This window comes from Schistocerca piceifrons, chromosome 1 (assembly GCF_021461385.2).
Source record: "Schistocerca piceifrons isolate TAMUIC-IGC-003096 chromosome 1, iqSchPice1.1, whole genome shotgun sequence".
NCBI classification, from domain to species: Eukaryota; Metazoa; Arthropoda; class Insecta; order Orthoptera; family Acrididae; genus Schistocerca; species Schistocerca piceifrons.
In genome coordinates, this window is record NC_060138.1 from 158073625 (window position 1) to 158090103 (window position 16479).

Genomic DNA, 16479 nt, shown 5'->3' on the forward strand with positions numbered 1-16479 from the left:
CAGAGGTAAATGATACTTTGAGAGCAATGAAAAGGTTGGCTATTAAACAGTTTTCGTGCAGCTAGTTGGATCTCAAGAAATCGTAAAGTTGTCGCAGTCAAGCTGCGTGCCCTGTGGGATGGAGGTTTTAAAGCGTTTAACATTCCAAGACACCAGGAGTTGTGATCCTGTGTGATCAATAAAGTTACTTTTCCGGTATGTAAAGTCTACAAAAGTTCGAAGGTAGACTCCCATGAGCAGACGTAAAATTCTGTTTAGTCATTTTCCGGTTTTCTAGGTGAATAGTTCAATTTAGAGTGCTGAGTGGGAAGGTTCCTAATAGTACAATGGAGAGCTAGTTGGGAAGGGAAGGCATGAATTTGGCAAGGCTTATTGAAGCTAATAAAATACATTTGTTTCCATGGAAATTTGAAGTTTGGATCTTTTGTATGTCGACCTACTTACTTTGAACAATTATCCTGTTACGTGAAGTTACTAGAAAGCTTCTAGGTTGTTACTAGGGACTTCGAAGGCTTTATATTAATTATTAGAGGTTATCGTTTCCCAGTCTTGTGGTTGGACTCGGAATCTTCCTGAATGCATTTGGCCAGGGCATCAATTACTTGTTTTGGAATAATGAAAAGTATAGCCCTGTCTCGCCGGTCAAAGCGAGACCGTTGACTCTTATTTAGATTGATTTTAACAGTATACTATTGCAGAGAATTGATCTAGACCTAACGATAAACGTTTCCTAATAAATCTCCGGAGCACCACGTCGCGGTAGTTGAGAAGCGAGTAATACAGGGCTGTAGCCTATTCCCCATGTTATTCAATCTGTACATTGAACAAGCAATAAACGAAAATAAGAGAAATTTGGAAGACGAATTAAAATTTAAGGAGAAGAAACTGAAACTGTAAGATTTACAAATAGCACTGAAATTCAGCAAAGAACTTAGATCAGGTGAGCGAAACGGATATTGTCTTAAAGAGGTTGTAAGATGAACATTGACAAAAGTAAAAAAAGAGTAATGCAATGTATAAGAGGCTTCAGAAATTAAGTTACATACTATTTTAGCAGGCCAAGTAACTGTTGCTGAATGCTGCACTACACTTCAAAGTAACACAGATATACGACATTATTTTTCAAGTAGTCACCAAGTCTCTATAAACAACGCTGAGAACGTTCAACCAATCTTTCAAATTCTCGGGGACAGAAATACGCTCCCTGGTCACGGAGCGACTCGAGAGCTGCTGTGTGAACGTCCTTATCGTCGGGAAATCTGCGATTGCAGCGAATCAGTTCCTCGATTGTCTGAACATTGTCGACTGTGGACGATATCGATAGATTTCCTCCCCGAACAGCATCACTCACGTCTGTGCAACTTGGTCAAATTGTTGACACTATTTCATTGCAGCTGGATGGGACGTTTTATCTGATCCACATGCTACTATAATTTCACGGTAAACCTCTGCACAGTTTAGATGTTTTGACTGCGAGCATCGTACTGTTCCGCGTACTGCAACTCTGGAGTAAGTTTCCATTTGCTGTGCCATTTCACTCCCACATTGTAATGCACCTCTTATCCGTGCCGCAACAGACTGTCCCTGCAGGAAACCCAGGACATGTAATCTCTTCTGATAATGCGCCACTTCGTTTTGTGATGGTCTTAGCGTGGGATGATATGTGTAACTTACTCCATGATATGTCCTCGAAGTAGAATGAATTCAGGGAATTTACGAAAGTAGCAGACGAGTTTTCACTATTTGGTGAGGAAAATAACTAAATATGGTGAAGTAAGAGAAGATATAAAATGTAGACTTGCAATAACAAGAACACTTTTTATGAAAAATTGAAGTATTTTAAGATGAAGTCTTTTCTGAAAGTATTTATCTGGGAAGTATCATTGCTCGGCAGTGAAACGTGGGCAACAGCCAAGAAAAGAGTAAAACTTTTAATTTGTGGTGCTACAAAAGCGTGTTGAAGACTAGATGGATAGTTTAGGTAAATAATGAAGAGTTACTGAATCGAGTCGGGGAGAAAAGAAATTTATGGCACAGCTTGAATAAGTGAAAGGAACAGTTTGCAGGGCACATTCCGAGGAGGCAAGGGACAGCGAGGTTATGAAGGGAAATATGTTAGGTAAAAATTGTTGTGGGAGTCCAAAGCTTGATTAAGGTAAACTTTCATCCGTTTTAGGATGAAAACTAAATTGTTTCTCAGAGATGAAGAGGCGTGCGCAGGATAGAGTAGTACTGACAGCAGCATCAAACCATTTTTCGTGCTAAAGATCACAACATAACAGCATAACGTTACTTCAAAGGATCCGAACCATGGGAGCCACTTCCTTTGCTTTTGTAGTAGACTATTTACAGCCATATATTTCTGTATAAAAATGAACATATATAGTCATAGTTGGACTATGTTTGACCTCGCTCCAGTAACTAAATTGTCTGGAATTGACAATAAAATCATAAAAAACAATTGTCATCATTCATATGCACATCACAAAGTGCTCGTTTCGTCCTGTAATTAAACAGAGAGATAGTACTGGAAATGTTTTACACCATTACCTAAGATTCTGTAAGTTAGAAAATGAACACCACACAGCTGTAGGAGACATTCTGTGCGCACTCAAACATAATTATGCCTTTCAAAAAGTGCACCGAAGGCTGCGGCGTTTGCGCATGTCGTATGCTATTTTGTACGTAAACAACCAGTATTTGGATATGTACTTAATTCTTACTGAACCAATGTGTTGTTTTTGTTCTGTAACCAAATTTTTAACCTTTGTCCGTGTAATCGACCAGATACCTACGTGTACCTGTCATATGACGAAAGAAAATGTTTCTTAAAACGAATTTTCTCTTTACAACTAGTTACAAATCTCTGAAAAAATTTCTCGTGATTCAAAACGTGTTACTCAACGTTCCCAACAATTCCACGCAGTACATGCTGTGTATGCTTTGCAATGCAGTTTAGTTTCACTGTAAACATTTCGTCTCTTTACCATATTATTTTTGTTTTCAGTTTACTTAAACATTCTTTAAAATTTGTGACCTAGCTTGTAAGATGTAAACAGAACATTAACAGTTCCTCACTTTTTTGGCTTAGTTTTATGTTTATAACAACAATGAATCTAAAAAATGTGCATGTTAATTATAACATGGAGTTGAGAATCGGTAGATGCCTATGAGAAAAGCACGCTTCTTCGCCATTTTATTAAAATCTTCGTATATCCATAATTGAAATGGACGATTTGGGACGTCAGCTAGTATAATGTATGTTAAAAAATGACGAAATTCCTCCAGCTGTATTAAGGTGTTGGTTTTATTGGAGACTACTTTCGATGTTGTTACATCATCATCTTCAGGCCCTGAATACAACATACCATACGTAAACAACCCATGCGGAACAGTAATTTATAAGTTATTATGCAAAACAATTCTATTATAACCATATTACATAATGGGTAATTTTAATGAACTAATTATATTTTTGGCCATTTCCATTAAAATGCCTTCACTCCGGACATTAACCATTTACGTGGTATCACTAAAATACAAATGAAGCTGTATATGTACAATCGTTTTATGATTGGTTAATATCAGGTATTAAAAATGGGAGTATATAAAAGCTTTAAGTGACAAGCCGTTATTCTAATGGATAATAATATAGGCGTGGAACACTGTAAATTTTTAATATTGAACTACAAAAAGGAGAACATACGCATTGCCAATCAGACATATGTAAGGTAAACTTCATTGTTTTCTAGTATTGAACCGTGGGAAAGGTGGACTTGAGTTACGTTTGCAACATTCTGTACTGTCATCATATTAAAGTAACAGTGGCGTAATTTACTTAGACATCTTTGTTGTTAACACCACGAAAGAAATGGTAAGGGACCGAAAAAAATGGTGTGAAACCTAATTGATACAAGGTAGTCAATAGTAAAATACATGATAATCAATTTAAAAAACTATTCATTCCAATAAAAGTAAAAGTTAACACGTTGCTGAAATAATTTCTATGTAGGTGTCTCGTCGAAGGCTATGACCAGGGTCTAAAAATAATCAAATTGATAATCAAATTGGAGGAATTTCGTCATTTTTAACATATTTTATTAAAAGTCTGCTGATCTGCTGACGGAAACTCATTGTCCAGAAAATCACACACAAGGAAGAACTGCATCTTCATTCAATATATATGTATTAAAAGTCTCATCCTTAAATCAGTCTTCATTTGTGGGTTAGATCTAATCACGCCTGCCATGAATGTTAAGAAAACTACGGCACTTTCGAATTATTAACATTATACATCCTTATTCTTCATGTTTACATGTTTATTTCTCAACATAGGCATCCTGGCGACGACCTCATTTCTCCCAACGAGAGACCAGTTTGTTCATACCGTCGTCACCATAGAATGATTTTGTTGTCGACGCCACAACGTCGCTTCTGCTTGCTCAGCTTCATCACTATCAAAGTGAAGTCCTCGAAGGTGTTCTTTAAGTTTTGGAAAGATGGGGCCAAGTCAGGACTGTATGAAGGATGATCGATGAAAATGAAGCCATGGCGTCGGATTGTTTCAGATGTCTTGTGTGTAGTCTGGCATTGCCATGACGAAAGAGAATGTGCTCCATGTGTGGATGAAGTCGTAGAATCCGAAACTCGTTCGTGCGGCTTTCCCCGTCGGAGGTTCGAGACCTCCCTCGGGCATGGGTGTGTGTGTTGACCATAGCGTAAGTTAGGTTAAGTTAGATTAGTAGTGTGTAGGCTTAGGGACCGATGACCTCAGCAGTTTGGTCCCATAACACCTTACCACAAATTTCCAATTCGAAACTCGATTACAGCACTCCATTGCTCACGCACCGAGACAGTTACGTTACACACCGCCATGATACGCACTAAAATTTGGAGCCCTCTAGTGGCAGAGGGCTGCAGATGTATTGACATGAATAATGGAAATGAAGTCCCATGCTTCTTGATAGAGCGCAGGGGAACGATGCGGGAGACCCGCACCGCCGTACTAGGCAAGGTCCGTGTGGAGGAGGTTTGCCATTGCCTTCCTCCGACCGTAATGGGGATAAATGACGATGCTGAAGACACAACAACCAGTCATCTCGGGGCAGGTGACAATCCCTGACCCCCCGGGAATCAAACCCGGGACCCCGTGCTCCGGAAGCGAGAACGCTACCGCGAGACCACGAGCGGCGGACGACATGAAGAATAAAGATGTAAAATGTTAATAACGTTTGTTTCATTTAAAAAAGCTCTAGGAGTTTACGCATAAAAAATTCGGAGGCACTGCTATTCAGCACACTCTCGTATTTATCACATGTTGTTATAAGCGGGCGGTAATGGGTAGGATATGAAGTAATGTTGATATAGCTGCCATCGATATTAAACCTCACGATCGTTATAGAGTGCTACTAAAAGAAGTTTCAATCACTACTTTTTTCGGTTACGTAATCGGTTTGCCGCGATTTTGCTGTATTTTGTATTAACGTGTGACCATGTTGCAGAATATCTGCCTGTTGATACCTATTTTGCGGACACCACAAGAGGAACTTAATTGTCGGAGTAATTTTTGGGTAAACCTACAAGTACTACGCAGATGCAATCTGTATGCTGGTTTTTCTCCTGAGGAATTTACAGCGCCAGATTTATACGTTGGAGGTAGCGCAGCCAGTGGCAAGACAGACTGGCATCGATGTTTACTGTAGGACGGTGATCGAGAGGGGAGCGTCGACGGTACAATAGGCGCCGAACTTCATCCCCTGCGACGAGTTTGACTGGTTGTTAATCATGGGATGGATTGTGTGTGTCGCGGCTTTGCTCAGCGGATAAGACGCGTTCTTGCTGGCGAGCGAGGAGCGAACGGACGAAGTTGATAATTAAGAGCACTGCGTACGCGGGCGGGACAGGGACTGTACCGGCAGGGAATCTCCGCGGCTGTCGTGACTGAAGACCCACGGTACGTGCCTGCAGCCGACGCCGGCGTCTTCCCTTACAGAGCCCCGACGTCCGATGCTGCTCTGCGCAGCCCCTCTTGTATCTGCGCGTCAAATTAGGAAAAGGTTGCTGGCATTTCGGTGGCACGAAGAGTAATTACTTTAATTAACAAAGTGGGCTTTCAAGCTGTGTGTATGTGCTAGTGCGGTGTGGCAGTGAGGCAAGAAGGCGAGGGCAGGGGACATGACTGGAGAGTTGCCGGCGAAACTGCGGCAGGAGTGCGCCGCTACGTACAGGGAAGGCTCACGGCGGAAGGGTTGGAGGCATAGATTAAACGAGTTAACGGAATTGGAGCTAAACAGGCGGTGAGTGTCACAGACGGTTGAGAACGTTTCAGTCAATCGATTTCTGCCCTTTCTGTTTCACACTATTTTCACTGACTGCTACTTTTTTCTCGTATCTACACTACTTGTCTAGTGCCCTTATGTAGCGGAACGAGCAGTACTGCAGAATATTGGTATCGATGTTTGGTGCAGTTTTAGAAACCACTGAAAAATTATTTCGTCTTACGAATATCCGATATAGATGGTAAATTTCAAAGCATTGGTTTTGGCTGTTTTTGGGCTGTTGCTTGGGAAATGGTTATTTACTGTTATGACTAGCAGGTGACACGAAACATTGGTGAATAGGTTTTGTTGTTGTAAGAACTGGTGTATACCTTAACGAGCAGTGCACTTATTTGCGAGACGGAGCGGAACCAAAGTCGGATCGATTCCGCGCGGTGGATTTACGACCACTGGTGTAGCACACCAGCTAGTTAGGCTGTGGTTTTAGGCAGGCTTTCATGATCGTTTAGGCAAATGATGGGCTGATACCCAATCTTCAGCTCAAAATACACAGTACAAACAGTTAATGTACGATAATTTACAGTACAAATTTTACACGTTTCACAGAGTGCATCGGGTTAGCTAACGACCGTGGTGAAAGAAAGGCATCCTGTCACAAAATTAAATAACATAAATTTACAAATTATGAAAAAACAATGGGAAAGAAAGAGTTTTTATTATTGTTTCACTTAAGTGCCTCATTTTTTAACTCTGCGAACGAGTCACAAGAATAAACAAGATTTGCAAAAGTATCACTTTGCCACGACACAGATAACTCCAGATCTGAATACACTGAAAATCTTAGGTTACTTTTCGCCTTATTTTGTGACACAAACATACGGTAAACACCGAAAGGAGTGAAGGAGCATGTAGTAGAACAAATTCTACGGAATTTTTCTTCTTAGTCGGTGTATGAGCTAGCGGTGTGTAGCGTTCATTGCTTCCGTAATACTCTTTAAATGAATGTATCGGTCGTTATCTCAGCAAGATGACGGCTAATTTCCTCAGTCATTGTAATCCAATTGAACTAGTGTCCAGATTATAACGACTAAAACGGTGACGCAAATCGAATTCTGAATTTTTTTCTTTCTTTTCAACTGTTCTCAGGACTGTATCTTATTTTGCCTTACATATCTAAAGCACAATGCTTTAGTAATGAGAGCGCACGCAGCCACCAACTCTCCAGTAACAAGGAATATCTTAAAGACGAGTCTAAGAAAGAGGAAAGTGTAATGCCGTTGATTTTGTTATTTCTTGCGAGTGAATTTTTGTGAACTGTATTTATCATCTGGTATGAAGCATTTGGAAAAAATTGTGTTTCGCGTTAATTCCTCTGCTTCACGTTATACTGAGCACTGCATAAACTCCCACTTATCTTTTATATATTGTATCTTATCTGTTATGGAGCAGCGTTATTCACGAATTCCTGATACTTCCAGCGTGACGAACCGTCCGTAGAAATATTGACAGCAAAAGGAACGTCAGCAAGCATTTAACTGAAAGCACAGCAACTACACAGATGAAAAAAAAAATCGCAACGTCAAGGAGTTTTGCGACTTAAACAAAAGTTGGTAGGTGTGTTTCTACAGCTGAAAGATAATGTCTACACAAATTTCGCTCCATGTTTGCTTTAAATACACTCTGTAATGGTCGTGGCCGTTAGTTACCATTGGGACTGGATGTGGTGAGTTGGTGTTTGTCAAGAATTCCTTTAAGACGCCATTATCAAGCCCCCCACTGAGTCTGAACGACGTCGTGTAATAGCACTACGAGAGGCTGGATGTTCCTTCTGCGATATTGCAGAAACGTAGCAACTGTACATTATTGCTGGCAGCGATGGTTATGAGAATGTACGGTCGCAACAAGACTTGGATCCGTCCGGCTACGTGGCACTATCGAGAGGGAAGACTATCATATTCGGTGTAAGGCTGCGGTGCATCGCACTCCATCTGCAGCAGCAATTTGAGGATCGTTTGGCACCACAGTGACACAACGAACTGTTACAAATCGGTTACTTCAAGGATAACCCGAGTCATACACTCTGTACCGAGCATTTCACTGACCCCAAACCACCATCACTTGCGACTTCAAAGTTGTCACACGAGAACTCATAGGAGGGCAGGGTGGAGACGTGTTTTCTGATGAAAGCTGAAAGTCCAATCGAATCAACGACTAGGCTTCTATCTGTATTTGATAGTAGAAGGCATCTTCTCTGATAATCTGATATCTTTCTGTTACCAATGACAAAATTACTTCCGCTTCTTTAATAAAGGGTTTCACCGTGTCCTCTGGCCGTAAAGACACCTGTTCATAATACGAATCTGAGCTCGACAGAACATTTCTGTGTACAACTTATGATTTCCATAGTTCCTTTACAACTGAATAGGCATGGCGTACAATATATATTTATGCGCTAGAGAGATCCTGAATTTTCGAAACTTGAAACTCGCTACGCTACCAAAAGGGATACTGATGAACCGTAGTTTTTTAAAAGTAGTTCTAAATTTTCACAACATTCAGTTTCAAGTGCTGATTTACAAAACATATTCGTTTATCATATGTCCTACTTTGTCTTTTGAGATGTAGCAAACTTTAATTAGTAATGGAAAAGTGTGTAAACTCTCATAGATTTTTAGGTGCCTGCAAGATAAGTAAGTCAGCCTGACTACAAAGAGAAAATTTTATGCACTTTTAATCCGGATTGTATTGAGATGGTTGGTGTGCCCTGCATTCATGTAGAACTGATTTTAATTCTTTTGGTGTTGCCAAATTCCCAGTATTGTGCTGCTAGAAATTCATCCACATTGCCATAAATATGGGGACAATCAAAAGCTCAATTTTTTATATATCCTTTCCTCACTGTGTGTTCCAGTCGCAATCGCTTAGTTATGGATGTGGATTATCTGTCCGACCTCATTTCAAGAAAAATATATGTTCTTGACTGTATTCCAACTTGTCATTAAATTGTTTACTGGCAAAACCCCTAACTGTAAAATGCGTCAAGACAAATCCGAATTTTGCATGGCACCAAAATATTTTGTAGTTTTAAGAGAACTTCTAATTAGAGCTCCGTCTCTGGAGCGCGGCAGATAGAGCATAAATGATACCAGTGGCTTCGTATTGTGAATGGAGACTAGCGCTATCTTGTTCAACATTTTATCATATATACTGCACAAAATTAGTTTGTACAATCTAGGTGTGTGGGACATATATCCTGCCTCGGGCATGGATGTATATGATGTCCTAAGGTTAATTAGGTTTAAGTAGTTCTAAGGTCTAGGGAACTGATGACCTCCAATGTTAAGTCTCATAGTGCTCAGAGCCATTTGAACCACAACACTGCAATAGCACTGTGGGTACTATGCCAGCACGGACTATCCTAGTCCAGTGCCCTCTATAACACAAACTTCTATTCACAGCTTCAGCCCATTTCCCCCTTCTAAAGTCATCAGTCTTGCAGAGGCTCTCCGACATTGGAATAGCACCCAAGCTTTGTACGTAATGGAGAAAACTGCCTATACCTCGTTCACAGGTGATCCATTCTGTTGGAATTACGTTTTCCTGTAGACATATAAGTGTCAACTTTATTTTCGATAAGGATAGAAGGTGAAGCAATGAATTAAAATTTATGCTATGTCAAGGACTTGAACCCAGTCTCCTGCTTACTATGGTGATGATTAGATTTGATTTTTGGGGCGCTCAAGTGCGCGGTTATCAGCGCTCGTACAAATCCCAATGTTTTCACAGTCCAGTCACGCCACTTTTTCCGAATGATGATGAAATGACAAACACCCAGTCCCCGAGCGAAGAAAATCCCCGACCCGGCCGGGAATCGGACCTGAGACCTCATAATCCACAGTCATCTTGCTTACGAGGCAGATGTGCCAACTACTGCACCACTGTAGCACAGTGGCGAACACGCCTGCACAGACTACCTAAGTCCAATATGTATTGAAGTTAGTGTTACGGAGCTTCAGCTTCTATCCTTGTCGAAAATGTAATTAGTGTAAATTGGCTCCTGAAGTTGAAGATCAAAATGAAACCATCACCATAAGAATGGATTGTCTAAAACCGTCTACCGTCGGACGTAACAATAGCTAAGGCAGTTGAAAAATTGTGTGAAAATTAATTGCTGTCTGGATACTGGAAATCTATCATTCCAAATTTATTTCTGCGCTACAGGAGCCATTTTTGAATACCAGTAGCTTCCAAAGTAGTTTCTACCATTTAACTAAATGGCGGGGAAAGAATTCTTTGCTTAGAAGAATAACAATTTCATGTTAGTAAACTTTATTACTTGTTGACGCTGAACCATAAAGGGTATCTTATTGGCTTTGCATTATTCTGTGTTTATAAAAAGTTGTGTAGTGAATAGTAAATTGAATAAGGATATGTTGTTAACATTTGATTTCTCTTTTCTTTGACGAATAATTCGGTGAATGATTGATTGAAACTGTGCTAGATGGGAAGATCACGAATTAGCCTTTAATATTTATATCCCGAAGAGTTGAATATATTACTGTGGATTTTATTATTTATGCCTGAATATCGTCCTTTTATTCTGCGCTAACGATGTATTGTAAGAGGCATGACACAAAACTACTAAAGCTTCAAAGGAATAATTTTTTTTCTATTTTTTTTTTTTTTTTTTTTTTTTGTGATAGGTCATTGAGAGTAATATACCTATTGCGCCTTTTCGAAGCTTACAGAACTAAAAGTGAAATTGCCTGCTGGTAGTATACGACTAAAATGAAGTGTCATGCAGCTTCTACGTGGATGTGGACGGCTTTCGCTTTTAATTACTGAAAGCTTTTGTTATTTGCCGCTACAGACAGTTGATTTGAAATGATATAGCATGTACAGCAGAGTATATAATGAATTTTGGCTGGGCAGATTGTCGAGCGGATGCGCGCGGATGACTCACCCTTCCTCCTTGATAGGCTTGTCGAGGGGCGGCTGCGGCGGCTGCGGGGGCGGCATGGCGTAGCAGGGCGCAGCGGGCGAGTAGCCGGAGGAGACGGGCGCGGCGTAGCCGCCCCCCGGGTAGCCGCTGGCGCACGAGTACGAGTAGGCGGCGTAGCTGTTGGCCGCGGGCGGGTACTCCGCCTGCTGCATCGCGTAGCCTGGGTGGGGACTCGCGTACCCTGCGACATACCACCCGCCTTGCGGAAATCATCGCAAAGTGACAACACAGCGTCCACTTGGATGTGTTCGTAACGAAGGGAAGTTACTTCCGGCTTCGCTGCGAAATTTGTATCTTACATAGTAACAGATTATGAACAAATTGTAGCTTAGAAAGTATTACTGACATATCACATTTTAAAGATTCCTGCCTTTGAGTGTTCGGTTAAGTTTCACACATCTCACTAAATTTAAAATCAAATATATTGAGATAGCATAAAACAAATGAGATAAATAATCCGTTACCATACTTATAGATGGGGCACATCGATACCTTTTACTTTGGATGTCTGCTGTTTCACTTAGTGACTTAGAAATTAACATTCTGATGGTTGCGGAATTATGGACTTGTTTCGTCTCAGTGGGTTACGGAACGATTTGATCAAGAATTTCTAACGTGACTCGTAAGTGTGTAGTCAGTTTGGTTTCTTTTCCGGAATTTCATCTAACTTGGAACGGCATTCTCATACTACATAAAAAGAGGATAGAAATGGATTTCCCTTGAGCGTAATTAGTTTAGTTCAGTAACGCAGCTTAACTGCACGAATATCTACTCTTTTCTTTTTAAATTGAATTCATCCGTTATTAATTTGCAAGTTAACACATTTACAATACCATAATTGTTAGTCATGCTACCTGTCCAAGAATCGTTGCAGCTGGCGTGAAGTCCCATAGGCCCTACGAAATTTACTTCTGCCCACGCCATTGGTCTGTCACTATGGAATTCGAATGTTTAACGCAGAAACTCGTTGGCTGACTGTGTCAATTCTAAATCAAGTCTAAGCATATTCAATGTTCGTTACAGTGAAGCTGCATTTCATCGCATAGTCTGAGGCGCTATGAGCATGAGACTGTCAGGTCATACATTTTCCTGACACACGCAGCTATCACGTGATTTTCTTCTTTGCATTTTTCTCTTTTCAACTTATCAGTAATACAGTGGGAATGAGAGCAAATATATATGAGGATACTGTAAATAAGAATTTAAAGTCTAATTTTTGTATTTGTAACGGCATGAGCAAGGACTACAGAGAGAGAAGTATATTCTTTGAATACTGCTATGAAACAGAGCGCAAGCGACGGATATAAAAATCAGCATCCGAAAACAGGGATCAAAGGACAATTAATGTCGAAAGCGGACTTTTTAAACAAAAACAGAAAAAATTACTTTTACACAGCAATGCAAGGCTCAAATTTTTTTATATACAAAGAAATACGTAGATCTGTGTTGAGTCAAAAACGAAAGTGTCTTTCGATTGTAAATTAACAATAACTGGTAATGCGCCAAAAGAAAAAAATATGTGTCCTAGGTTCATTTATTTAATCACCAGCGAATCGTTTAAAAGCTATATTCCTAGCGAATAATAAAAGTTCAAATATGTGTGAATCACTATGGTTCATTTAGTAATCAATTCTCAAGCAAACTAAAATCTTTGATACAATTTCATTACTCATGGGAAACATCGCAATATTTCTTTACCGATGCATTTTGAACACGTCAAATCAGGTAAGTAATTGTAAGTACTATCTGCTAATAGCCACGCACAATAATTACTTATGGACTGTGATTGAATGTATGGAGTGACTAACTGCTACTGTCGCCGTGATTCTTCAATATCGCCATTGCAAACAAGGACGGTGTTGACTAGAAGTTACACTTAACTGCGAAAGGTTGTTTTCAGAAATAAATTGAAGAGTGTCTGCAGGTGATCCGAATACAGTTTTACCTTGGCGACGATGAGTAGGCCCCGTTAAATAACGAAAAGAAATATAGGGAATTTGTCAGATTTATAGGAAGAGACGTGTAAGACAATGATCGCAATAATTTATTACGTTTACAAAAACAGGCATGATAAGATGATGGTCGCCAGTAACTGTGCTGACTCGTGGACGATCTTGTCCCGATTTTGTTTGAATAGTTCACGTCGTGTTTGAGGGTATCACCAGTCTTTTAACTACTGTTTGACAAATTTAAACGGAACTTACTATGCTTCGCTTTGACTAAGCAGCTTCCATCCTATTTATGGTTTTTATGTCAGAAACTTGAGTAAATCGTTTTCCTGAGACACTTAATCAACTTTACTGATACCAAACTAAACACTAGCGTCCGGTAAACATAGTTTACAAACTCTAAGCATACCATCTGAAAAGATTGTAAACTGACAATCAGTGATAAACCATCATACCTAAAGCAGAATTACCGATCAAATATGAATTTCGTGTATCTCACTTGATGTCAATTCTACTTATAAGTTATACTAAAAGAGCTACTGGCTATATAATTTCGCTCCCGTAAGTTGTGGAAAAAAATTATAAACAAGAGAGTAACAATCATTAATGTCATGGGTCTCTTGGCTAATACGAAACTTCCTTCAAATGTTATAGGAGAAGATTCATTCCTACATTTACAACAGTTTATAAACTTCCCTCTCGGTTTTTGCTCGTTCAAAGAAAGTGGAAAAAGTCCTTTCCATGTCGTGATTTGCTCTCGCCACATCCAAACGGCGGACACCACCGTCTTGGATAGACTATAGCCATTGCGAAGGAGAACGGATTGCCTCCACCTACCGTAATCCGTGGGAGTAATTACTGCTGGAAGCACTTTCGAGGACAAAGGTCCGATGTGCGTGCAGCCCACAGCTTAATGCTAGCGATCGACGACCCGCAGATCTCCTCTTTCATCAGTGACAGCCCTAAGGGCAACGATTTATGGTATGATCAATCTTAGAAATTAACGTTCGCACATAATGGTCCACAAGAAGAGTTGAACATCGAAGGCTGTTGTATCCAAAGGTTCCAAAGCTTACCTTGTTCCCAGTATCGCAGCGAGCATTTCACTGTTTTGTGATGCCGACTATTTTTCTTTCATTTAAAGATGGATGGCAATCTTAAGCTACGGAGTTATCCGATAGAATTATCAGCCATTTGGTACGGGATGTAATCCAATCACATGCCGATCGTTGTTAGATGAAATTTTACTACAGGAAATACTCATTTTAATGGATACGCTGGTGTGATTACGATAACATTTTCTCCCTATATAAAGCCATGCGTTGATTAAATCTAGAACTTAAATGTCAAAAAATTAAGATACACAGCCCTGCTGCGGCAAACGCAGACTGCGATGTACAATCGACCACTAACGAGTGTAAATAAACTACAAAGAAATTCAATAATGTAAACCTCGAAATTCCCCAGAATTTGTTGCGACTAGATAAGGCATAGCTCAGGAGAATTAGGTGAGAAAACGTTTCTTGTCTGATGGGCGAGTCTCATATTCCCTTCTGATCGTCCTTTTAAGTTCTCCGCTGTTTTCGTTAAGAGGGCACAGAGTACTTTTTAGGCTCTATATTATGTGAAAATCAGACCTACTTCTTTCATGCACTATTTATCTTGTACAAGTTTTACAATTTTGTGGTTTAGTACCAAATTTTCTAAAATGCTTCCTGAAATTCTGGTACCATTTAATCCCATAACATACATGTCAAGGAGATCAAGTTTTTACCAGATTTGTGTGACATGATAGCTGTGATACTGAATCCATTCAGTTTCGCACATTATGTATGTTCAGCATAAAAAAATATTGTATATTTTAATTTCTAGAAGGAACGAAGATGATAATTTACAGCTGCTAGAAACCAGCAGTGTTACTCACATAGACAATATATTCCAAGCAGAATCGCTAGAAGTAATAATTTTTCAGTTGCTTTGTCAAATACCAATGCTTTCTTATAACAGGAAAAAACGCGGTTTGGCAGCATACACAACCCCAACTATAAAATTCAGCATAAAGGCGTCAATTTTCATTCTAAACCCAATAATGTATATCCAAGAGTAATCATAAAAGACTATAGAATTTAATAAATTAATAAAAAATCAATGTTTCCGTCACTCAGAAGTACCTCGTGTCCTTTTATGTCTCGACATTGTTGGGAAGCTTGCTTGAACATCTGTGGCTGACGATTGCCTCATTTTTAACCAGCCTGACCCTGTGTATAATGATCTCGACACTGATGCCACAATAAAACTTAATCTGTCTTTTTTTCTCTCCGGAGGTGATACTCACCAGAAGTTTGAAACCGTTGATCATTTTCTTAAATAAGGTAAATGTTACAAAACCAGTAGCTTGTTTGATGTGAAATTAAAAACTTTCACGGAGTATAAGGCCCTCCATTAAATTTCTCAGTAATGGGAAAGGTCATAGAAACAGATTGCAATGATACTAGCCAATAAAAGGAGACATACTGCGACAATGTATGGATAAAAACTAACGGCAAGCTAGCGCTTCTAATGGGTTTGGGAAGCGTGATGGAATGGCTCAGTTCGTAAGGTAGTGTGTACGAAACGCAGGTATCTGGGTTCGAATATCGATCGGACAAACAGTTTTAAATCGTCTAAAATACTTTTCAATCTAAACATAGTACAGAGCTACAATTTTCTGTAGCGGTAGTGGTGTGGAAGAAATGTTGAATAAAATAGATTGATATAGTGCTGTAACGATGAAGAAGTATTACATAAATAATGCTGGGCTTTGTATACAGCAAATAGATATATACCGGAAAATACACTGAAGCGCCAAAGAAACCAGTATAGGGCTGCGTATTCAGATACAGAGATATGTAAACAGGCAGAATACGGCGCTGCGGTTGGCTACGCCTATATGAGACAACAAGTGTCTGGCGCAGTTGTTAGATCGGTTACTGCTGCTACAATGGCAGGTTATCAAGATTTCAGTGAGTTTGAACGTGGTGTTATAGTTGGCGCATGAGCGATGGGATACAATATCTCCGATGAAGTGGGGGCTTTCCCGTACGACCATTTCACGAGTGTACCGTGAATGTCAGGAATCTCTTAAAATTTTAAATCTCCGACATCGCTGCGGCTGGGAAAAGATCCTAAAAGAACGGAGAACGGGACCTACGACGACTGAAGAGAATCGTTCAGCGTGACGGAAGTGCAACCCTTCCGCAAATTGCTTCAG

The 16479-nt window shown here is 39.9% G+C and overlaps 1 protein-coding gene across 1 annotated transcript in view; it reads right to left on the reverse strand.

Annotated features, from left to right (window-relative positions):
- Nucleotides 1–16479, reverse strand: part of LOC124793773 (trithorax group protein osa-like) — a gene marked incomplete at its 5' end in the record, with an annotated part of 285916 nt that overhangs the window by 141877 nt on the left and 127560 nt on the right. The window contains one exon of the mRNA XM_047258050.1: nt 11242–11461. Within this exon, the coding sequence (XP_047114006.1) occupies nt 11242–11461 (220 nt within the window). The remainder of the gene's footprint in view (nt 1–11241; nt 11462–16479) is intronic.